We start from the raw sequence: 24,059 nt of genomic DNA, 5'->3' as shown, positions 1-24,059 counted from the left end.
GCAATGTTTGTTGAAAAAGTTTTGTTGAAAATTTTCACCCAGCTTTAATAAGTATTCGATAGTGAGGATGTAGAGTTTGTCAAGGCTTGAAAAGGGTTCCCTGGTTCCCACTTGAGTTAGACTATTCATGACTGATGATGTTACCCTCAGTCTCAGAAATAAATTAGAATAATCTCTGAGTGATGGTCCAAGATGTTTCATGTTTTCTATAATGTTTAAGTGCCTGATCTACAGTAACAGTAATTATGTCCACAGACTTCTCATGGGAGACAGTGGACATTTTATTTGTGAAAGAATTGAGAATCAAGCCTTAAAACGTTCCATGTTTGGATGTCCATATATCCACTGTTATACAATGCACATAGGAACATAGGACCAGATTTACAAAGGTATTTAGGATGCTGATAAGTGTCTAGTGTGATTTTTAAAAGATCCTAAGTGATTTAGATACCCAATTCACATTGAAAATCAATGGGAGTTAGGCACCTTATCTGCTTAGGAACTTTTGAAAATCCCACTAACCTCTTTCCTTTGTAAAGCTGGCTCATAGTTCTTTCTAATGGTACCAATATTTCCAGTATTCAATGTCACACAAGTCACCTATTTGCTCACTTAATGAGTTCTCATTAATATAATAATAAATCTACATAACATTGCTTCTCATCCATACATTTCAAAGCACCTTACAAAGTATTATTCTCATTTCTCAGATAGAGAAGCTGAGGTACGGAGAGATGAAGTTTCACAAGTCCATGGTAGACCCGAGTACAGAAACCTGGTATTCTGATACCAGTCCAGAATGCAAATATCAGATGTAACAAAAGGTCAGTAGCTTTATTTTTGGTTACTTATTTTTGTTTTAAAGACAGAAAACTTAGTCATGTAGATCCCCACCTTTTAAATTACCTATCATTATTGCAATGTTTGTTAATCAAGGCAGGAAATGAATCCTACTCAGGTGAAAAGGTTTTGTTTTAAGGAATTTGAAATACTAATGTATTTCAGGTCTTGTTCAGTTTCCATGCCAGGAACTGTTGTGTGGTGGTGTGCCAGGTTTATGATTATATTGCACACATGGGACTTAGTTATTACCACGGTTAATGGCTCTTTATCACCACCTCTTTCATTTCATTTCATTATGAATGGATGCTGTCCAGTTCAGGTGAGGTTTTGCTTCAGAGTTATGTTTTTGGATTGTTGTAAGTGAAGATTGTAATTGTTTTGCTATATCACTGTGTCAGAAATGTCTTTGGCCCAGATATGTACTTGAGTGTGATCCAAGAACAGATGATCAGAGCAACACCTATAGCGGACAAAAAGCTTTGCTTGACAGTTATTCTGCTCCTTACCAGACTATCACTGCTGCCAAGTGTACAAGCCCTAAAATGTGCTATTCAAATTGAGTATGTGGTGGGGAACTCAATTATTTGAAATATGCAGTAGTTTTTGTTTCCTAATCTGAAGAAATAAGGTGCAAAATGGAGCATGGACAAGTCTATATGTTGTATTTATTTAACTGTATTTTCTTCACGTGTCATAAAAATAAAATGATTGATCTTAAATAGTTACCATGGGAACTAGAAGTGGCTACATACTGGTATAAGCACAAATGGAACTCTGGGAGGCAGATTGTTTGACTGGAAAGATAACTAATTTTAAAGGGTCACTATAGAAACTGGATGAGAACTTGAGATGGGACAGGATGTGCTCACCCGAGGTTCTAGCTCGCAATTGACCTGTTTACATACTGGGCTGTCTGCAGGGATGTGTATCGTATCCAAAATGTTACCATACTTTTTGCTGATTTCTCTGATGTTGCAATAAAGAGGAGATTAAAGTACCATGCAGGAGCGGCTCCAGGCCCCAGCACGCCAAGCGCATGCCTGGGGCGGCAAGCCACTGGGTGCGCTCTGCTGGTCGCCGCGAGGGCAGCAGGCAGGCTGCCTATGGCGGCCTGCCTGCCGTGCTTGGGGTGGCAAAATGCCTAGAGCCGCTCCTGGTACCATGCATGGAGTACTTAGTGGCTACTGTCTGAAACCTTGTTGTACTGGCTTTCCTTACCATTTTAATTTCACTCCTTCCCCCATCACATCTGTGTGGTAGAATAGGAACAATTGAGGGAGGAATAAGAACACCTGCAAGAGTGTATATTCGACCGTTTTTGGCAACAATATCTGTTTCTTCTATTTCTTCACCATTCACCAAGATTTGTCCCTGCAGAATAAAAGAATTTGAAATCATCTTTGAAAACTACCACACCACTACTTCATAATGTTCTAATTTCATTATTTTTAGTGATAAAATGGTTTAGCTCCTGGTTCAGTTAATTGGCAAATCCTATCTTTCACATCCCAAAGGCAAATAGTGTACCTGGATTACACCTTTTCCTTGATATCTGCTCCACAAACATAAAAGCAACATCTGAGCCTAATTAATTAATCCTCTCAGCTATCTTGTGAGGTCAGTAACCAAGGGTCTGATCAATGTCCACTGAAGTCAGTGGGAGTCTTCCCATTCACTTCAGTAGGCGTTGGATTGGGTCCATAGTGTCATCGCAATTTTATGGATGGGAGAAAAATGAGAGAGAGGTTGTGACAGGGCTGGCGATCAATCCCAGTTAACTCACATGATTAACTCAAAACAATTAATCATGATTTTAAAAGTTAATAGAAATTAATCGCAGTTTTAATCGCACTGTTACACAGAATATCAATTGAAATATATTAAATATTTTAGATGTTTTTCTACATTTTCAAATACACTGAAAACAGTTACAATACAGAATACAAAGTGTACAGTGCTCACTTTATATTACTGTTTTTGATTACAAATATTTGCACTGTAAAAATGATAAACAAAAGAAATAGTATTTTCCAATTCACCTCATACAAGTACTGTAGTGCAATCTCTTTATCGTGAAAGCACACCTTACAAATGTAGATTTTTTTTGTTACATAACTGCACTCAAAAACAAAACAATGTAAAACTTCAGCGCCTACAAGTCCACTCAGTTCTACTTTTTGTTCAGCCAATCATTAAGAGAAACAAGTTTGTTTACGTATTCGGGAGATAATGCTGCCAGCTTCTTATTTACAATGTCACCTGAAAGTGAGAACAGACGTTCGCATGGCACTTTTGTAGCCATCATTGCAAGGTATTTACGTGCCAGATATGCTAAACATTCGTATGTCCCTTCATGCTTTGGACACCATTCCAGAGGACATGCTTCCATGTTCATGATGCTCATTAAAAAAATGTGTTAATAAAATTTGTGACTGAACTTTTTTGGGGAGAATAGTATGTCTCCTGCTCTGTTCTACCTACATTCTGCCATATATTCCATGTTATCGCAGTCTTGGATGAAGACCCAGCATGATGTTTGTTTTAAGAACACTTTCACTATAGATTTGACAAAAGTAAAGAAGGTACCAATGTGAGATTTCCAAAGCTAGCTACAGCACTCAACCCAAGATTTAAGAATCTGAAGTGCCTTCCAAAATCTGATTGAGATGGGGTGTGGAGCTTGCTTTCAGAAGTCTTAAAAGAGCAACACTCTGATGTGGAAACTATGGAACCCAAACCACTAAAAAAAGAAAATCAATCTTCTGCTGGTGGCATCTGACTCAGATAATGAAAATGAACATGCATTGGTTTGCACTTCTTTGGATTGTTATTGAGCAGAACCCATCATCAGTATGGGCTCATGTTCTCTGGAATGGTGGTTGAAGCATGAAGGGACAAATAAATCTTTAGTGCATCTGACATGTAAATATCTTGCAACGCCGGCTACAACAATGCCATGTGAACGCCTGTTCTCACTTTCAGGTGACATTGTAAACCTGAAAATGTAAACAAACTTGTTTGTCTGAACTATTGGCTGAACAAGAAGTAGGACTGAATGGACTTGTGGGCTCTAAAGTTTTACATTGTTTTATTTTTGAATGCAGTTTTTATGTACATAATTCTACATTTGTAAGTTCAACTTTCATGATAAAGAGATTGCACTACAGTACTTGTATTAAGTGAATTGAAAAATACTATTTATTTTTACAGTGCAAATATATTGTAATAAAAAATAAATATAGAGCGAGCACTGAACACTTTATATTCTCTGTTGTAATTGAAATCAATATATTTGAAAATGGAAAACATACAAAAATATTTATATAAATAGCATTCCATTATTGTTTAACAGCACAATTAATTGCAATTAATTTTTTAAAATCGCTTGACAGCCTTAGTTGTCATCTGTCCACGGTCATAGTGAATCAGTGGCAGAACCAGGGTTAGAACTCAGGAATTCTTTCATGCTCCTTGACATCTGAACAGCCCTCTTTGCTATTCTGCTTTGGTGAAAATTAGATCTGTATAAATAATTCATCCTTAACACAATTTTGGCTAATGCATGTGAACAATGGAAGGAAGTTTCATACATCTATTAGCTTGACTTATTAAAAGTACCTACAGTAATATTATTTTTCTTAAATGTACTGCACACCAAAAGCATTTTCAAGAGACTAATTTATAGCTCACTGATTAAAAGGCTGCATCTTGAACTAAGAGTATGACCCATCACCATTTTTTTTAAAGTATGTTAGAGATTAGAAATTTAAATAAGTTTGACTTCTTAATTTTGTTTCCACTTATTTAATTAGCAAAGATCTCAGGATTTGTCCTAAGTTTTCACTCAGTCCTTACTCATGTAAACTCCAATTGAAATCGATGAGAATCTGCCTGATGAAATATTGAGTGAAAACTAAGGGCAGGTCTAGGCTAGAGAGAGAGAGGTATGTTTTTAAACATGTTAGTTAACATATTATTCAACAAAACTTGGCACCTCGTGTAGCCAGGGTTTAATACCTTAAAAAATGTGTTGGTTGTATTCATCATGACCAGCTAAAACATTTAAAAAATGTTAAACTCAGTCTACACTTGGTGCTGAGAGGTATTTAAGAATGTTAATTAAAATATGTCGGTGGACACATTTTAAAAACACCCCTACTCTCCTCGACTGGCCAGGGCTGAAGGAGGAGCTCAGGATTTGGCCCAGTCTTAAAAAAATAAAAAAAACTATAGACCTTCCTAACACCCATCCAAACAATCATTTATATTTTCTAAATGTCTTTCATAGTGCTGAGCCCTGAAGGGCTCTGGGAGTGGAATGCTGTGAATTTTCCACTCACTCAGATGGGAAATTTCTTTGATCCCTTCCCAGTTCAACACTACAAAGTTTTGTTGTCATATCTCTATTGTGGAAAAAATCCACACCTCTGATTGACATAGCTATGGCAGCAAAATCCTCCACATGGGCTCTTTTCCAATTATAGCTGAGTCTATTTGCCAGTATAGTTTGTCCATTGGGAAGGTGGTTTAACTATACCATCAAAAGAACTCCTTTTGCTGGTGTAAGCTGTGTCTTCACTAGGAGGCTCTGCTGGTATAGCTATACCGGTATAGCTGTATTGGCAAAGCCTTTCTAGTGTAGACGAGCCTGAGGCTCAACAATTTTTCACTTGCACCTAAAGTAACAGGATGAGTGGATCAGAAAGGAAAATTCATCAGTAAAAAGTTGACTTCTCCTTGACTTACATTGCTGGTCGCGTTAAAATAGATGAACTGTCTAGCCATGGTCTTGACGTGCTCTATGGAGATGAGGCTGGCAACCTCCAACTACAATGAGTAAAAGTGATTAAAACAAACAAAGGAATGTGTGATGGGGGTTTAAAGCTGACTGTCATCCTCTCTTATCAGAAACAGATTGTTAACAAAATGAGAAAAAATTATGAAGAAAGGGGGGTGAAATCCAGCTGGTGGCTGCCCTGATGCAGACCAGTACAGGGGGACTCCCATCTGGGAAACTATATGTGTGGCCTGTACCAAGCTTATTAAGACTCCTGTCCCCCAACCTGGTGCAGAGGAAGCAGGGGCAGCAGCAAGACAGGAATGAGGCACCCTCATACATGTGTGATGTCATGGGACTCTATGTTCTTCTGTTTTGACTCTGGTAGAAAAAGGGGGAAGAACTGGGGAACTTGTTTAGATATTGACAAACCCACTCCTCCCAGTTTAAACCAGGCAGGTGTCAATCTTAATAGCATCAGTTCAGAGTCATATGCACTTATTTTAGTGACAAAGATACTTTTCCCCTTCTTTTTATTCCCGTTAGCAGTGCGGAGCTGACACAGCCAAATTTTGTACCATCTCACATATCAGTAAGTTAGCACATTCCAGTTGCAAGGTGTGATCCTGTCATCTATTGGATTATATCTTAGTGGCAAAAAAGGTGCATTTACATCAAAATACCTATCTTGATTTAAAATCCTAGTGTAGACAAGGCATAAGTAGTTTTTACCTTGATGTAGTTAGTTGAGGTCAATGCTAAGCACCTTATCTGGGGTTGTTGCTGACTAGGTACATCAGATAAAAACGACAGTACCATGTCTCCATTAGGAGTTTACATTAAGTGGGGCATTTCTTTGTAAAAAACATGCCTGTTTTGCAGTGAAGACAGTCTTACCCCATGTGCTACCCTGTTGAATAACACTGAATGGAAACTGTGTTTAGAGAAACCTTTTGCTTTCAGCGATGCAGAATGTTTGAAATCACACTGCAGAGCCAGCATGCTGCTTTCCTGGACAGCGATAGGACAGGACAGCCAAGCAGTTACACTAACCTGAGCATAAGAAACAATGTGGTATCGAACGAGCTCCAGACGTTTCCATGCACCCTGCACAAGTGAACAAAGGACTTTCTTTAACCCAATGCAGATAGCACAAATCTGATCTGCTTTAACACAGCACCAATAAAATAAGGATATTTTTATCATTTACCTGAGTCTTGAAAATGTCTGTATTATCAGTGACACTCCCCTGAAATCCAAACAGTGCTCTCCTCATTACATCTAGTCTGTCCTAGAGGTTACTCTCATTTGGTCTCTGTCCTTGTGCTTTCACCCGCATTTCCTTTTGGGGGTGACCTTTTATTTGCTGTGCATTTCCCGCTAGATGTTCCCTAGGATCAGTGCGCAGAGGAAACCATCCTCCCCCCACCTCCACATTAATCTTCCCTTTCCATCCAGATGAAGTGGGAAGTCTTGGGGAGGTGCTAGTGAGGGACATGTATCGTCTCCCAGCTCCAGCAGCAGTAAATCTACCCAAAACATAATGAAGCCTGAAGCTGCATTAACTCCTATTCAGTGTCTCCTCTGTGCTGTGAAACCTCCCTTTAAAGAGTCTCTGGGGTCAGCTCTCAGGGAAAGCCTTGTCACTATGGTTTCAATGGAGCCATGCTACCAGGAAATCGGAATGGGAGCAAGGGGCTGTAGCCAGTGGGGGTTCACAATGTTTCTCTGTATGGGACAGAAAATCTGCACCCCAACCCTTGGATGGAAGAATTCAGCAGATCATACTTTGTTTTCACATTTGCGAGGAGATGGGCTGATCCAGCCTTTTCTATCAGGAACTTGTAGGACAGTGAATTTTCCAGCCTTCGCTTTGGGAGCAAGTAGAAGGGGAGAGGATGGATTAAGGGGGTGAGGACATTTTTGCCTAAACATGAAGATATTAGCAAAAACCACGAGGAGGATTAGATAAATCTAGTTTCTGAAAACGTTATATTTTCTTGTTCCTTAGTGTGAAAGTTTCACTTTAAAGCTGCTTAGAAGCATGGAAATTACCATCTGGATCAGACCCAAGGCCCATCTAGCCCAATATCCTGTTTTTGATGCCTCAGAGAAAGGTGTAAGAACCATGCAGTTGGCAGTTGTGGTGTAATCTGTCCCTCATATGAGCCTGGGTGGTATTCAGTCTGCAGAGAGCTTATGGCCCTTTGGGATTTGCCATAGTGATGATGATTACATTAGCTCTTTTCCTGATTGACGATAGAAAAAGATTGACTTAAACCCAGAAGTACAAAAGCTTAGTTTTATCAACACCAAAGCTGTAAAAGATACCTACTATATAAGAATCTGTACTGATCTGCATTATCTGAAGAGTTATACCTCTGTAGAAAGCAGGTAGTCCAGTGCTCCATCTTTCATGTTATCCAAAGCATTGTTGTTTGGAACAAAGATTGTGTAAGGTCCACCTTCCTGCTCCAAGACCAGTCCCAGAATAGTTTTCTGTTTTTTATTTAAAAAAAAGAAAAAAAGGGAATTACATACTAGTTTTGTTGTGCATTTAAAAATAGCTTTATAGAATTCCACTTCTATATTCTTACCTCTAACATGGATCTAAATCGGCTGTATCGTCTATTGTCTTGAATCACTGTCATTATGGTCTCCTAAAAATGTATTTTTAATTTGTTACATTATAGTTAAATTAGAAATGAAGTAACTAATACATTTAAAATGTATTCATTGCATGATCATAAGTGTATTATCAATAGTAAAACATACTTTCATGCTCATAAAATCCTTGTTTACAAATACTTGAATTATTGAATGAGTCTCAGTCATTAAAGACCTGGCTGTATTTGTTGTTTTTATTTATTATTTGTATTGCTGTAGGACTCAGACACGCCAGCTGAGATCAGAGCCCCAATACGAGGCACTGTTCTTTCACATAGTAAGAGATGGCCCTACCCCGAAGAATTTACATTCCAAATCCACAAGACACACAAAGGGTGGCAGTATTGGAGGATTATTATCTGTATTTCCCAGTAAGGCAGTGAAGTACAGAGAAATTAAGTGTCTTGCCCAAGATCACACAGGAACATGTGTCTTCAGAAGGTATCTGAGGTTGGGCACTGAAAAATGGAGACACCCAAAATTAGTGATCATTTTTCAAAATCATGGCCTTCAGTATTTTGGTTGCTGGTTGAACTTAACTCAGGTCAGGAGTTACCCAAAAGTCACTATCATCTAATGGCTGTTCTGGGATATGTGTTCATGGTTTTAGTCCAGTTCCCAGTGGACAGGGGTCCACATGTCAGAAATCATCATTACAACTGACTCTTCCATTGATCATCTCAGCAGAGAAGTAAATGTCTGAATGGCATGAAAACTACATTACCCCCTCTTACTTTGGAGGCTGTCCCTGCAGGTAGGCTTGCCAACTTTCTACGAACACAAAAGTGAACACCCTTGCCCTGCCCCGCCCCTCCTCTGAGGCCCCACCCCGCTCACTCCATCCCCCCTTCCCTCTGTCGCTTGCCCTCCCCACCCTCACTCGACTCATTTTGACTGAGGTGCACGAGGGGGTGTGAGGGCTCTGGCTGGGGTGCAGACTGTGGGGTGGGGCTGGGGACGAGGGGCTTGAGGTGCAGGAGGGTGCTCCGGGCTGGGATCGAGGAGTTCAGAGGGTGGGAGGGGGATCAGGGCTGGGGTTGGGGCAGGGGTTTGGGGCTGGGAGGGAGTCAGAGGTGCAGGCTCTGGGCGGCGCTTTAGTCAAGCAGCTCCCAGAAGCAACGGCATGTCCCCACTCTGGCTCCTACATGGAGGCATGGCCAGGCGGCTCTGTGCGCTGCCCTGTCCGCAGGTGCCACCCCTGCAGCTCCCATTGGCCATGGTTCCCAGCCAATGGGAGCTGCGGGGGTGGTGCTTTGGGTAGGGGAAGCTTGCAGAGCCCCCTGGCTGCCCTTATGTGTAGAAGCCACAGCAGGGACATGCTGGCTGCTTCCCGGGAGCTGCGCAGCACGGAGATTAGCAGGGAGCCTGCCATTCCTGCTGCGTGGTGCCGCCAACTGGACAGTCAATGGCATGGTCAGCAGTGCTGACCAGAGCCACCAGGATTCCTTTGTGACAGGGTGTTCCGGCTGAAAACTGGACACCTGGCCACTGTGCATGCAGGTCACAGTTCAGGCACATTGGCAGGGTAGAGTGAGGAAACTTGTACAGTTGCTCTCCATCAGGCATCTTTCATGAGTCCTAAATTCATTTAAAAGTAATATTTTTAAAAAGTCCTGCTGACACTTATATGTATGAGGCCTCACCTCTTTATTGCTCCCAAACGTTGGCTCCACGTTGTCCATGGCTTTGTCAATAATGTGCAAAATTCCATTGGAAGCAATTATATCCCCCTGTAAGAGTTTTCCTTTCTTCTTACTTCCCTGAATCCTAATTTTTAATTGGTTGTCCTAAAACAAGCCAGAGAATAGGCACTGAGTCCTTTTTTCTTGGAGCTGTTGCATTTCTGTGGGGAGGCTGTATTGCATACAGCATATTGCAGGGCCAGCATCTGAAATTTAAATCCATTACGTGCCAGGGCCTGGTGCAAAGTTCATCAAAGGAAGTGGAAAGACTCCCAGTGACTTCAGCGGACTTTGGATGTGGCCCATATTGCTTGGTTACAGGACAGCAAAGTTCAGAAGAGAAGCAAGGATGGTGAAGAGCATTAGCCTAGTGGTGAGGGGAAGGATTTAACTTTACAGTAACACAGCTCTGATAACAGATGGTAATGAAAATCTGCCAGGAAACCATTTAAAGTGCGATTGAAGCTAATGGATAAACTCCAACAGTCTTAAGGGAATATAAGCCATTTCCTTATAGTATATATATTTAAAACAACAAAATGTTGCTGATTGTGCTTTGTACTGAAATCTGCAGGAAACCTCACAAGCCTCAGACGGCATTTGCACTTTCCTGTTACAAAAGGAATGGCTGTTTGTTTAAAACACAAAGCAAGTCAGATCTGGTTTCTTAGGCCTGGTCTTCACTAGAAATTCAGTCTGCATAACTGTATCACGCTGGGGGGGGGAGGAAGGGGTTTGGAACTCCAGCCCCCCAACCAGTTTATTTAAGACGGCCAAAGTCTCTGTGTAGAACAGTGCTAGATTGACAGAATAATTTTTCTGTTGATGTAGCTACCACTCTTCAGGGAGATTAATTACCTATGCTGACAAAAGAATCCCTCCTGTCGGCATAGGTAGTGTCTACACTGACATGCTCCAGTGCAGCTGTGCCGCTATAGTGGTTGAAGTGCAGACTTACCCTTAGATGCTACTGATCTACTGAAAGAAATAAGGAGAGCTGGATTTCAGTCATCAGACAAGCTTAAGAAATCAAGCGACATTTTTTTGGCTATGAACAACACTACCTGCTTTTAAAAAGAGTTTTTAAATGTAGTACGCATCCATATGAAAATATGAGGTCAAATCATCCATAGTGAAACTCCAAATTTACATCACTGGAGTTGATGCACTTTACCCCACCTTTTTCAGAGTACTCTTGCCTTATTGATTTTATTTAGATTGATGACTTATTTTGAATGTGTTTCAAAAGGGTGACCAAATTGTGGCTCAATGGACCACAGGGTCTATAATTCCACTGTGGTTGCTCTCTTTCATACAGAGCTACAGGGCTCTGCCTGCAATCTTCTATCTCCATCTGAATGGCCTCCACTCTGTTTTCCTTGCTATTTGAGATTCTTGTATCGTGCTCATCACTGTGGTAGAGGGTAGTATGCTGTATGGGCAAGCCATGTCTCTGTGTTTACAAGGACTTTATTTTAGAGAACATCTTTACTAATCAATAAAAGCTTCTTTGTTACCTGTTGAGTTATGTTGGAATTCTAAGAGTGAATTCCTGCCTCAGCCAAAGTCAATGGGAGCATTGCTGTTGGCTTCAGTGGGGCCAGGATTTCACCCTAGCCCTCTGCAGTGTTTGGACTCTGGCTATTGTATAGGACTGCATTTCCTAGCCAGAAATCTAACTGCACCCTCCTGTCTCAGATTGAATGGGACTACCATTCTCCTTGTTAAATAAAAGAAGCAAGAAGTCCCCTGCTAGTGCTACTCCTTACAGCAAAACCTAGACCCACTCTTACCTTATCACCTTTTAATATCTCCCCTGGCTTTCCAGTCAAGGTGTAAATTGTATCTGTATTATTCAAGCTATTGGTGGTCAGCTGACCGGCAATTATATGGAGTTTTACAAAGTACTGGGCATTCTCCTTATTGCTCAGGAGGTCCTTTATCTAGAAGAGCAAAAAGACAGTGATTTCTTTCTTTACATTACAGGCTTTATTAACAAACAGAATGAACCTCCCTGATGAGTTCATGCTCTGTCCATCTATTTTTGCAATAGATGTGTCTGAATCCCAGATAGTTAATTCAGTACATAGTACTTCCTGAAATGAGGAGCCTGACTCAAGGCCCATTGAAATCAGTGGGAGTCTCTCTGACTCATACACTTTACACCCATGCTTAATCTTAAGCATGTGAGTAGTCCCACTGACTTCAAAGGAATAGCTGGATGGTCAACACTTTGAAAATCAGATCACTTATTTAGGCACCTAAATATAGATGCAGAAATAGAGCTGGTTGAAAATTTTTCACTGTTGTTTTTAACAATAGAAATTTTTTGATGGAATGAATCAAATTCATTTTTTTTGTTTTGCTTTTTGTGTTTTGTTTCCCCCCCACTTCCTCTCCCTTTGCATCCCGGTCCTATCCCAGTTGGGGGGGGGGGGGAAGGGAGAGAAATGTCGGAAGATTCCCCCCAAACCTGACAATTTTCAGTTTGAAACAAAACAAAAAATAGTGTGAAAAATTTTCATCAAAATAAAAAACTTTTTTGTTTTGGTAGAAACTTTTTCATTGAAAATATTTTGGCTAGCCCTGCTTAGATGTCTAACTTTAGGCATTCATTTTTTAAAATCTTGGCCTTAGAATATTTTTTTAATTGTAAATAATTGTGTATATATATAGGGGTAAATGGAAGTAACAAACCTAAAGATTTAAAGTAACATTGCATTATAGCCAGACTCCAAAAATAAAGGAGGCTGAAAGAGGAGTTCTGTGTAAGCTCGAAAGCTTGCCTCTCTCACCAAAAAAAATTGGTCCAATAAAAGATGTTACCTCACCGATCTTATCTCAAAACAACAGACATTTTTTTTGTTTCTCTTTCAAGTGTGGAAGGTTTAGTCTTTGACTCCTAGACACATACAATCAGTGTTAAATCATACTAGCTTGAAAAGGTTGTATGGAATGCAAAATATTATACAAATCTGATTTTTGACATTTAAAAAAACCAATCTTTCCCCCCCCCACACACACTTACATTAATTCCTTTGAATCCCTTGTTTGTTGGCAGTAAAACAGTAAAAGGTCCCAGACTACTTAGAGGCCATTCGTAGACATTTTCTTACAAGAAAAAACAAATGACAAAATGAATACCATGACGGATTGTGTATTCTATGTTCTGTACAATGTAAGGTATACTGTCGGCGCCAAAAAAGCAAAATAACAATACCTGTGATTGTTAAAATTTAACAGCTAAATAACTTGGTGATTGGCCTGGAATATGAGCAGCAAATTATGGATGGACTCCAAATCATCACTGAACCTACTATATATGGTGAGGCAAGCACATTTAGAACTGTTTTTAGTTGTCCAGCTTCCATGGAACAGAACCCAGTGCAAGTCTTGAAAACTGGGTTTCCTCAGCCTTGTATTAGTTTCTGTCCAGGAGCAGACTTGCTATTTGAAATAAATCCAGCCCTCTGGGGAGTTGCCAATTAACTGCTGGTAGTGCAAATACCAGAGAACACATAGCTAGGAAATAAAAGTTAATTTGCTATTCACGGTGACACATCATTTGCAAAACAGCAGTTTCACAGCACTGATTCTATGATTCAGCCCTTTAATAGTTTCGCTATTAAGCCCTGTTTTCAGAGGTTTAAAATTATAACACAGCTGAGTGAAAAATGCAGTTTTGTTCAAACCAAAACCATTTGTGAGTTTGTCATGAATTTGCTAAATAGTTTTGGCCAACAATTTTTTGGGGCTAGATTCACAAGGAGACTTAGGCAACAATGGAGAAAGAGGAGCACGTGTAACCTTTAGCTCAGTGATTGGGTACCTCACCTAGGATGTGGGAGACCTAGATTTGAATTTGGGATGGGATTCCGTCTCTCCTGTTGAAGCTGTTTTCTAGTATTTTATATACAGTGAAAGACATTGAGCCACTGTGAGAAGGGTTTTATAGCCTGATGGTTAGGGTAGTCACCTGGGATGGGAGGAGCCCTGTGTTAAGTCCCTGTTTCAGAGCAGGAATTCAAATCTGGGTCTCCCACCCCCAAGTGAGGGCCTTCACCACTAGATTAAAGGTTATTAGCACCAACACCTCCTCCAGCTGTTTTGTGAATCTAGCCCTTTAAACATGCCCAGAAACAAAATATTTCCAGTTGAATTAAATGTTTGTTCAATGAAAAATGTTTGTTTTACCAAAACGCTGAACAAATTTGTATTTAATTCGGGTCAAAATGACTTTTTTCCTGTTTTTTCAGAACTGAAAGCGAACCAAAAAATCAGTTATTCACCCAACTCCAATTATAACACAACAGTAAAAGTTTACTGACAGAGCATGTTCATCTTTTTGGAGTTTATCACTGGTATTGTGTACTCTAGAATAAATACACAAAATGTAGTTTTAGATGCTATAATTTGACTGGAAGATGCAGAATATGCAGGTTACTTTACTTTTTATTCTTTAAAAGACATTAACATGCAATTAATGTGTAAAGCAAAGTAACCTGTGCAGTTAACATGCATATGTCATAGGTTCTCAGTGCTGGCAAAATGAAGGGGAACATTCATGCCCCAGGACTGGTTAAGGGGAAAGATGGCTTGTTGTCTCAATGTTATTTTTTGTTTTACAGCAGTACCAAAAAGCACCAACCAAGATCAGGGCCCCATTATGCTGGGCACTGTAGAAACACATATGTCTACCCTGCAGCTGGGAGGTGTAATTCCCAGCTTGGGGAGACATACACATACTAGCCAGCACCCTCAAAATAGCAGTGTGGCTGTGGTGGCAGCTCAGGCTAGCTGTCCGCCTACATTTAATGCGGGCAGACCCCAGTCGTCACTGGCCAGGATCAAACCTGAGACTTCTGGAGCTTGACATGTGAAACAAAAGATACCTGTCTTTTAGCCAAGGCTGTAGCAGGCTCATCAATCTGTAGTTGGTCTAGGTGCCACACCAAGCAGGTCTAGAGGCACAGAGTGCCACACCAAGCAGGCATGGGTTACATACCAACCTATGGTCTTGGATGGACTATACTCTGAGAGCTGGCATGAGCTGCTACCCGTGCTGCCACTAGCTTGAACAAAACAAGCATACATATGTCTACCTGAGCTGGGAATTATACCACCTCCCAGCTGCAGCGTAGGCATACCTATAGTGACACACAGTCCTGCCCTGAGGATCTTAGTCTAATTAGCCAAGATAGACACAGGGCGGGAGGGAAAGCATAGGCACGCAGAGGGGAATGTGACTTGTCCAAGGTTACACAGCAGGTCAGTGGCAAAAGCAGGAATAGGATCAGCTCCCCTGACTGCCAGTCTAGTGACCTGTTCTTTGGACCATACTGAAAGTTTGTTGTGCTTGAGTCATGATACAATCTTTGGATTTTTTTTTTTTTGGAGCACCAGGCCTGGATTTAGAGACCACCCTAGGGCTCTGTTGCCCTAAATAACAGAACAATGTCCGTGCCTGCTAGCTTAAAGTCATCTATTTGATGTTACTGACACTTAAAACTGCTGTCAGTCATTCCCACTGTCCCACCGGACACTGACATATCTAAAGGCTTATAGAATAAGTAAAGATTGGACCAAGAGTAGTGGAATATACAGCACAACAAATGAGGTCAAACTGTGGCACATAACTCTGATGCAAAATATTCCCATTTTCACTGCAAAAAGTGGGTCTATTGGCAAAAATTACCACATTTTATCCTTAGCCAAATGTAGGATCTTCCCATTCTTCTCCAGGGAGGCATTCAGAACCTTGCGCAGATTTATTGCAATAACTGGGCATAGTGAAGAGGATTATGCAAATAATTTATCTCTGTATTTCCTGCTTTTAGGGATTTAACTCTGACATGTAACATCATTTTGGGACTATCTGGCCGTAGCTTCAGTTTTTTAAGATTGTGACAGAAGACAATGTATTTTTGTTGCTCTCCTCATGAGATGCTTGCAATAACTGGCTTACTGAGCCACCTGAACTTTTTGGATTCTGATAAAATGGGATCCAAATGCAAGCCATTCCTGGTATGGAGTTTGGCTTTGCAAAACCAAAAGCATCCTAGATTTTTTCCCCATCATTCTCCTTTATAAAAGGCAGTTCATAAATAAGTCACATTTCATTTTATTCACCAAACACTGCTCTGTACTCCATATGAAGAATCTGCCGTAGCTTCCAAATTCTTTGCTCTCTTTTCTCCAGCAGTTCCCTCCACTGTTACCATCCTTCCTGTTTTCCTCCACTTCCAGCCAGGCCTCTTCCCCCCATTCCTCTTTTAGTAACAGTATTAAAAACATCATAAATGCCAAAATTCCAGTAGCGCATCTGCTTTATAATGGCCAAACGTGTAGCTCACTTGTGGGATTGTATATTTTTTCCTGATATCATTAGACGGCACAAAATATCAAGCTGCCTTGGCAAGGGGTTGGAAATTATGTCCGAATATGGTGGTAGGTCTCTGTAACATGTATCATTTCATCTGGCTTGTGCCATCAGCATAACACATGATTTGACACTATGCAGTACAATATCAGCTATTTTGTACAGGGGTAGCAAAGTAAATGTAGATAGAGCAAGATGCTGGAAGTCAGGATTCCATGTATACCCAGCTAGATCTTTGACCCCACTTTACTTCTCTGTGCTTCATTTTATGCCTCTGTTGAATGAGGATAAGAATACTTACCTACCTCATAGAGGGATTATATTCATTTAATATTTAGAAAATGCTTTCAGCTCCTTTAGTGAGAAGTGCTATGGAAATGCTAAGTGTCATCTTATCTACAAAATATCCGTCTCAGAGCTGAGTCTGACATGGCTCAGTCTCTTTGAGTCCACTGAACTAGCTATGCTTCCTTTCACACTACTGAGCTGCCACAGGTAGTCAGAGAATCCTACTGTCTGCTCTGTAGAAGAGTTTAGCCATAAGTAGGTGGCTAATAGGAATCTTGCTGCAGTCCTAGTGCCATTACAGGTAGCCTGGGAAGGGCTGCTTCTAATGGCTGTGCACTGATTTGAAGGACCTGTGGCAATAGTATTTCCAGCCCCAAGGGCCAGTTGTGAGTAGGTGTGGCTGGACACCAAGTTACCTATGATCTTAGTGAAAAATCATTGACAAGCCTTCAACTCTAGTGACTGGTTTACACCAGTTTGCATCTTCAAGGCTCTTTTTGCAAGGAATAGAGCTAGAAATGTATTTCTTAAACAAATATAAACTGCATTTCTTCTTTCCTTTTCTAAGTCCCTCAGATTAGGGGGTTCTCCAGCCCATGTGCTCCGGAAGCCCGCCACAGTGAGATCTAAATACAGAATGTATCAAAATAAGCAAGTCCAAGAGCCATCTTTTGGAGTCCTCTCTCAAAGTGATTAGAAGAATAGACTCAAGTGAGATCAGTGGAAGAGGAGCCTCTTTTTCCATGCAGAAATTGTGTTCTCATTCTTAATTTCAGAAACTGGGCTGAGATTTATCTTAATTCACATGATATTCTTCTAGAAGGCTTGCCAGAACCCTTGCAATCAGCTGTCACTCAGCCTGACTAAACTAATGAAACACTATATACTTCAAGGACAGAGTGAGGTACCCTCACACTTTTGGTAGTTTTGGGAGTTTCTAGGCTTCAGGCTAAATGTTGTTTCTTTGCTGACAGCTCTTCAGACTAAATTTGCATTCTTTTCCTTAGGTACCTACCAATGAGTGCTATGGCAGATGTCAGTTTTCCTTGCCACTGTCCTCCAGGTTCAGTGTTCAGGTCTCTGATGCGTTCCATTATGTTTCCATAGCATACAAACCCATCACCTACATAACCCTTCTGGCAAGTACACCTGTGAAAAGAACAAAATTTACCTTCAGCATCAGTTGGATACAGATACTGTTGTATCAGTAAAATTTTAACCAGATGTAATTGAATTGTTGGGAATCACTTATCTGAGTTCTAGTGTTTTGATGATTTGCAAATACATTTCATTTCCCTTTTTTTGATCAGTTCTACAGACTGTCAAATAGCACTTGATTAATAAATGATTCCTCAGTTTTCTGTCACTTATCATATAAAGTTAATACATTTATTCATTATTTGACCAGCAGTAATTTTACTTCACTGCAGTAACAGCGTTTATATCCTATCTTAGCACAAGACCATACAAAGTGATGAAACTGGAGCCACGTGACATTGAAGCAAAGATAGAGTTCCAAAATTAAAGTCTATTTGCCAGATTTTATAGTTTCTTTAAGCTAAACTTCTCTGGTCTTATCTATAAAGAGGTTTGATATGGGCTCACTGATCAGCAAGCTGCAGCTACGTACATTTGAAGCCATGTTTTTATCTGCCATAGGATATGTCTACACTACCAGATTAGTTTGATTTAACAATTTTCGATTGTGGAAATCCTCCACACTAATGGGGCAAGTGTTTGACATTGGAGCGTGCACTGTGGGAAGCTATCCACAGTTCCCCGCAGTCCCCGCCCCATTTGAATTTGGGATTCCCCCAATGCATGCTGGGGGAAAAATGTGTGTGGTCTTCTTGGGTGGTCATCATTCATCATTCAGTTTCGGACGTCTCAAGGAGGGAGAGGAGCTTACTGACTACTCGCAGATCTCAGCGAAAAAAACCAATCCCCCCATTGTTGTTGTTGCTTGCTGTGTGTGCTCCACTCTCTGAGAGAGCAGGGGAGACCTTTGGGGGTGGGGAGGGAGAGGCAAATGATTACGCTCAGCCAGACAGCCGTGCAATTAGAAGAGCCCCAGCAGAAGTGTGCATCGGGGAGCTTGAAAGCTAGCTAGTCAGGGAGGAGGGGGGGGTAACCTGTTGTCAGTTTTTTTTCAGAGAGCTGAAACTGCCCTGCTCTTCAGTTACTGTTTTCTTTCTTCTTTCTTCATTCCCCCATACCACCACCCCACCACTCTTCACAACACAACAAAAAAAAAAAAAAATGGAATGGTTAATTAACAATGTTTTCTTTATGAATGAATCACGTTAAAGGGGTTGAAAACAGGGGCAGACTGTGGTGGTGGTGGTGTGCAGTGTGATGTTAACACTCTTCTACACGAGGAATGATAGCTCCCTCCTAGAGCGGTCTGCAGTGCGGCTGACTGGTTGTTTCAAGCCTGCCTGCCTCCCTCCTTCGGGGACTCTGGTGCGGGAGCTCACCTTGTGCCGTGAGGGAGGTTACAGATTCCCCTGCTGCGTGGCTCTGTGGTCCGACACACGACGCGACGCTGCATTCAAGTTCCAAAACCTCCCCATGCCACAAAGTCACTCACCCCACACAGAACATGGAACACACCTCCTCACCACCCCACCAGGGTGCCTACTGACTGCACTGTGTGTGTGGTGTGCTGTGTGCCCTGCCCTGTGTGTGTTGTGTGTAGTGTGGTGGGTGATATGACTATAACAAACCCCCCCCCCCCCCCCTTCACAGACAGTCTTCTGTAGAAAAACTTGTGGAAATAGTAATTAACAGCAAAACAGTTAGGGGATGAAACTGGGATTGGGGCTTCGTGAGCCAGGAAGGAAGGGACTTCTCAACATTTAGGAAATGAGAGCTTGTTTGTGTGTTTGTGCAGCAGGCAGGTGACAGTTTTTTCGGCCCGCCCCCCCCCCCTCCTTCTTGTTACTTTGGTTGAGGGGGTGGGACTTTGTGTGGGGAGGGAGGGCGTTGCAGATACACTGGGGGGGCTCTCCCTCCTGCCCTGTCCCTCCAGAACATCCACAAGGCGCCGGGCGTCGTCAATTTTCCTGGCATTTTTCTGTGAGGCTGGTCAGAACATCAAGCTCGACTGACTGTCAGGCGCGCAACAACTAAGGTCGATTTCCATCACACATAGCCTAATTCGACATAGCCATGTCGAATATTTAGCCTCCTCCCTCATCAGGGAGGAAGTCGAACTAAGAGAAAAAAAAAGTCGAACTAATCTATCCTACTGGTGGTGGTGGGTGGTGTTGGGTAGTCGAAAACTGCTCTGCTAAAGCTAACATAAACTCTGTAGACCAGGCCATAATGTACACTGTATCTCTGTTACATATTGGCAGTTATTTGCGTATGTCTTTTAATCAAACCAAAGGTGTGGTGGTTAAAATACTGCTATCAAACTAACAGTCATTTTTGTCAACATTACTGATGGTTTAGCATAGTTTTTCGACAGTCATTATGCTATGAAATCACATGCTTTCACAGTGTGTGTTTCTGTCCTTCCTCAGTGTGTGCGCTACTGCTCTCTATTGAATGGAATGTATCATCTGTTCAAATACTCAATCAGGCTGCCCACTAGAGGTTCCACCCTCCAAAGGATGTTAGACCTTGTACTGTTACAATTGTACAACCACAAATGCTTCTTGAGTAGCTGCTAGTGTACATAAATGGGCAAGGTTTTTCAAAAGTAGCAATTTTGAGACACCTTGAAGGGGCTTGATTATTAGGAGGGCAGGTGCTCAATTATTTCTGAAAATCAGACTCCTTTAAGGTGTCTTAAGTTGGGCACATAAAATCATTAGATGATTTTGAAAATCTTCCTAGGTTGCCATCTTCACTAATGCTGCCACTGATATTTTGCACTTGGTAGGTTGCCTGCAGGCTCTGCTGTGTGGTTTAAGCAGCGACCGTGGCTGAAATTAAAAAGTCGACAATAGCACCCTTCCCAGTTAAGTCTTAAGCAAGTTACATTATCAGACGAGCCTTATATTTAATGATTCATCTGGCTGAGTTTTCTACATGCACCATTAAAGGAGTGTTATTCCACACAATTAAAAGCATCTTCTTTATATGATCAAACAATCTCAAGGTGTCCACCTCCTGTTTATATTTATTACACATGCACATCTTCTGCCAATCACACCCCCCCCACATGTAGCGTAGTGTTAATCCAGAACCAGATGGTGCTCTGTCCCCCTGTAGATCTCCTTTTCTTATACAGAGGGGGGATGTGTGACAGCTGCCTCCAAGGTAACACCCTTCTTGCCCTAAAGTCCACAGAGTCGTCCCTGAGTCTGGAGAACTAGAAGTTTGGAAGGAGATCTGGGATTGTGATCAAAGGGGCCTGTGTATTGCCCTCTACCAACACAGTGGAAAAACAGCAGGAACGTTAATTCACACTAATGGCCATATTACTTTTCATGGAAGGCCCTCTAAGCTGGTGAACCCTCCCCCTCTTTAAGGGGATCCCTTGGGCATCTGCACTGCCACAGAGCATGAGTGGGGAGCAGGGAACTCCAGATCTGCTGCAGAGGCATAGGTCCTTTTTGCCTTGAAACATTTGGGGCTTAACCCTTCTTTCTGTGGGGGAAGGGGAGTGGTTGGGCAAATCTCAGGCTGTGGGTGCAAGAATTCAGTTTCCTAGAATCTGGGCTTTAAAAAAGCTGAGAAATAACTTGGCAAAAGAAGCAGTTTTTTAAATAATACAGAAATCAGATTAAGACTTGTAAATTAATGCTGCCTTCTTTTACAGCAAAGGCTTATCAAGGAAGAGATTGCTGACCACATTTGTTTGTGGTTGTTTCTAGAGTCACGGTGTGCTTAGAAATATGGGCTGTGCATTGTGGTTTGAAATTTAATTTAATTTAGTCAGAAAAATACCACCTCTGACTGTGCAGAATGGAGTTAGAAGCCAATTTTTTGGTTTGGATTTGAGTGCTGCAGAAATAAAGATTTTGCAATTATAGCTTCTGCTTGGGAGCAAAGCTTCCAATTGAACTTCCCTTTGCTTTTTAAAGGACTTAATTTATCTCTGTGTGTTGGGGCAGGGAGCAGCCAGGCAGTTGCCTATATTGGGTAACTTTTGTCTCTTGTTTGGAGCATGTACCTGGTGCAATCTGTAAAGTCTTTCAGTGTATATGTGTGTGTTTGTTTTACTTTGAATGGGGCTGTTTCCATCCACTGTTTTCCATTAGGGATGGGAACAGCTAGGGAGAAGCAGGCCTAAAGCAAACCAGGCACGGTTATTTTTTAATCTCTGTTGTTGGAATGAAACAGAATGGGGAAGACTCATTGCATCAGTCGTGGAGGGATGGGAGTTGTGGGGGAGTGCTGCTAACCCAAGCTAGGGAGTGGGGAAGTATTTCTCTCTCCTTTCAGCAGAGAAGAGAGAGTTTCCCTGCTTCTCCCCTGCTATAGGAAAGAGGTGTGGCTACTTAACCAGCGTTTTTTATTTTAGGAACAGAGTCAAAATAGAGAGAAGTAAAAAAGCAGAAGAGAGAAGTCAGGGAAGAGGTTTATATGTTCCAGCTAGAGGGCAAGGATTGGGGGCCCCACTTTGCTTGGCATTGCCCCACAGAGTTTACAATTGAATGTGCTTCCAATAACCTGCCCTGTTAACTAGCTGAGCTGCCATATTCTGCACCAGCTGAAGTTTCTTAGTGGCCTTCAACGGCATAGATGTAAGTAACATCTGTCTTGAAGAAATGTTGTTGTTTAAAATTTTTTTAACACTGGTGCAAAAAAGACCTATGTGGGAACAGAAACAGACAGCAATAGTTTATTGCAGGGGTCGGCAACCTTTCAGAAGTGGGGTGCCGAGTCTTCATTTATTCGCTCTAATTTAAGGTTTCGCGTGCCAGTAATACATTTTAACCTTTTTAGAAGGTCTCTTTCTGTAAGTCTATAATATATAACTACTTTACGTACAACAATAGTTTAAATAAGGTTTTTAAAATGTTTAAGAAGCTTCATTTAAAATTAAATTAAAATGCAGAGCCCCCCCGGACCAGTGGTCCAGGACCAAGGCAGTGTGAGTGCCACTGAAAATCAGCTCGTGTGCCCCCTTCGGCACACGTGCCATAGGTTGCCTACCCCTGGTCTACTGCTATTTTATAATCCCCAAACTACAGGTACAGTGTCTTCCTCTAAGCAAAGAGCTTCCACAGGAAGCCGAAGTGACTGAGGCAGCAGACCAGCAGTACAACTGTGCATTTAAAAAAAAACAAAAAAACTGCAGGGGAGGTGACACAATGGAAACTTACAATTTCCAGTTACGAGAGAGCAACAAAACATTCTGGGTCTAGCTCGGGGCCACCACAATAACTTATTTTCAAGTGTAACAAAGGAAGAAGAGCTGGAAGTTGGAGACATATAGGTTTAAAATTTGAGCTACAGTCAAACACAGCAGTGGCATCGCTTCCCTGTATACTTGTGATACAACAGCAGCATCCGTAGCTCTTTATTATGGCCGTGCCCCCATCTAGCTATCACAATTTTCATTCAAATATTTTTTTGTTTTACTATAAATAGCTTTTCCCACAAACTGGAAGTTTCAATCTTTTCAAAAATGTCCAGCTTTTTGGGGACATCTAGAATTCCCTCCGATCTCTCTTTTTGCCACAGAATGTAATCAAATGATGTTCAGGGGGATTTGTTTTTTTCTGAGTTGGAAAATGTAAAATAAAAACCTTTCTTCAATTCTTGAAAAGTTCAAGTGGCAAAATGAAAAATGATAAAGCATGAAAGAAAACTCCTGGACAGCATTCATTTTACTTTCTACTACTTTCTTGTTGGGTGAATTTTATTTTTACTAGTTTTACTAGACTGTAGTGCCAGTGTTGCAATGCTGGTTCCAGAGTTAGCCCAGATATTAAGTTTTCTAAGAGTTTTCTGTTTCAAATCCCACCTAATGGATGATCTCCTGTGATCTTCCTTACCAATAAAACCGTAATGCTCCACTGTTCATATAGGGACTAAAGTTTCCATGCTTTCCCTGGGCCTCTGCTTCCTTTGGTAAAAGTAATACCATTCATGCATCTATTCTTTTGTGGAATGAAATGGCCAGCAGACTTTTAAAGAAAGAAGTCATAATTATCTGTTTCTCTTTATTCAGTGATAGCAAATGATTTATAAATATTTTCAGCTTCATTCCCTATTGCATAAATTACTGATCTGATCTGTACTTTACTGTTCTGTCACTACTTTCTACTGCTCCTTCTACTCCGGACATGTTGTGGGCTTATGTAACTGAAAGTCTGGTGCAGGGCTGAAGTTTGATTTCTTTTATTTTTAAGAAATTCCCATTTTGAACTAATTTTGAAAAAAAAATCCAATGAAAATTGTCAAATTTCCAATTTCCATATTTTCTCAATGAAAAGTTTCATTTTGAATTGGAAACCACTTT

General features: G+C 41.1%; 1 protein-coding gene and 1 long non-coding RNA gene across 3 annotated transcripts in view; one reads left to right on the top strand and one right to left on the bottom strand.

Moving 5' to 3' along the window:
- LOC120370088 overlaps nucleotides 1-8,372 on the top strand; it is an 82,216-nt gene extending 73,844 nt beyond the window's left edge. Inside the window, exons 5-6 of one of the 2 annotated variants that reach the window (XR_005583615.1) lie at nucleotides 711-824; nucleotides 6,584-8,372. This is a non-coding gene — a long non-coding RNA (uncharacterized LOC120370088). The remainder of the gene's footprint in view (nucleotides 1-710; nucleotides 825-6,583) is intronic. The other variant, XR_005583612.1, reaches the window with a different exon arrangement.
- STAB2 (stabilin 2) overlaps nucleotides 1-24,059 on the bottom strand; it is a 142,075-nt gene that overhangs the window by 91,899 nt on the left and 26,117 nt on the right. The window contains exons 10-18 of the mRNA XM_039484192.1: nucleotides 17,652-17,785; nucleotides 12,998-13,080; nucleotides 11,763-11,912; nucleotides 9,931-10,074; nucleotides 8,218-8,280; nucleotides 8,000-8,119; nucleotides 6,674-6,727; nucleotides 5,590-5,670; nucleotides 2,062-2,214 (exon numbers count right to left, since the gene is read on the bottom strand). Of these exons, the coding sequence (XP_039340126.1) occupies nucleotides 2,062-2,214; nucleotides 5,590-5,670; nucleotides 6,674-6,727; nucleotides 8,000-8,119; nucleotides 8,218-8,280; nucleotides 9,931-10,074; nucleotides 11,763-11,912; nucleotides 12,998-13,080; nucleotides 17,652-17,785 (982 nt within the window). The remainder of the gene's footprint in view (nucleotides 1-2,061; nucleotides 2,215-5,589; nucleotides 5,671-6,673; nucleotides 6,728-7,999; nucleotides 8,120-8,217; nucleotides 8,281-9,930; nucleotides 10,075-11,762; nucleotides 11,913-12,997; nucleotides 13,081-17,651; nucleotides 17,786-24,059) is intronic.

The sequence above is a fragment of the Mauremys reevesii genome, linkage group 1 (assembly GCF_016161935.1).
Source record: "Mauremys reevesii isolate NIE-2019 linkage group 1, ASM1616193v1, whole genome shotgun sequence".
NCBI classification, from domain to species: domain Eukaryota; kingdom Metazoa; phylum Chordata; order Testudines; family Geoemydidae; genus Mauremys; species Mauremys reevesii.
The sequence above is the reverse complement of the archived record's forward strand: the minus strand, read 5'-3'. Positions and strand labels throughout refer to the sequence as shown.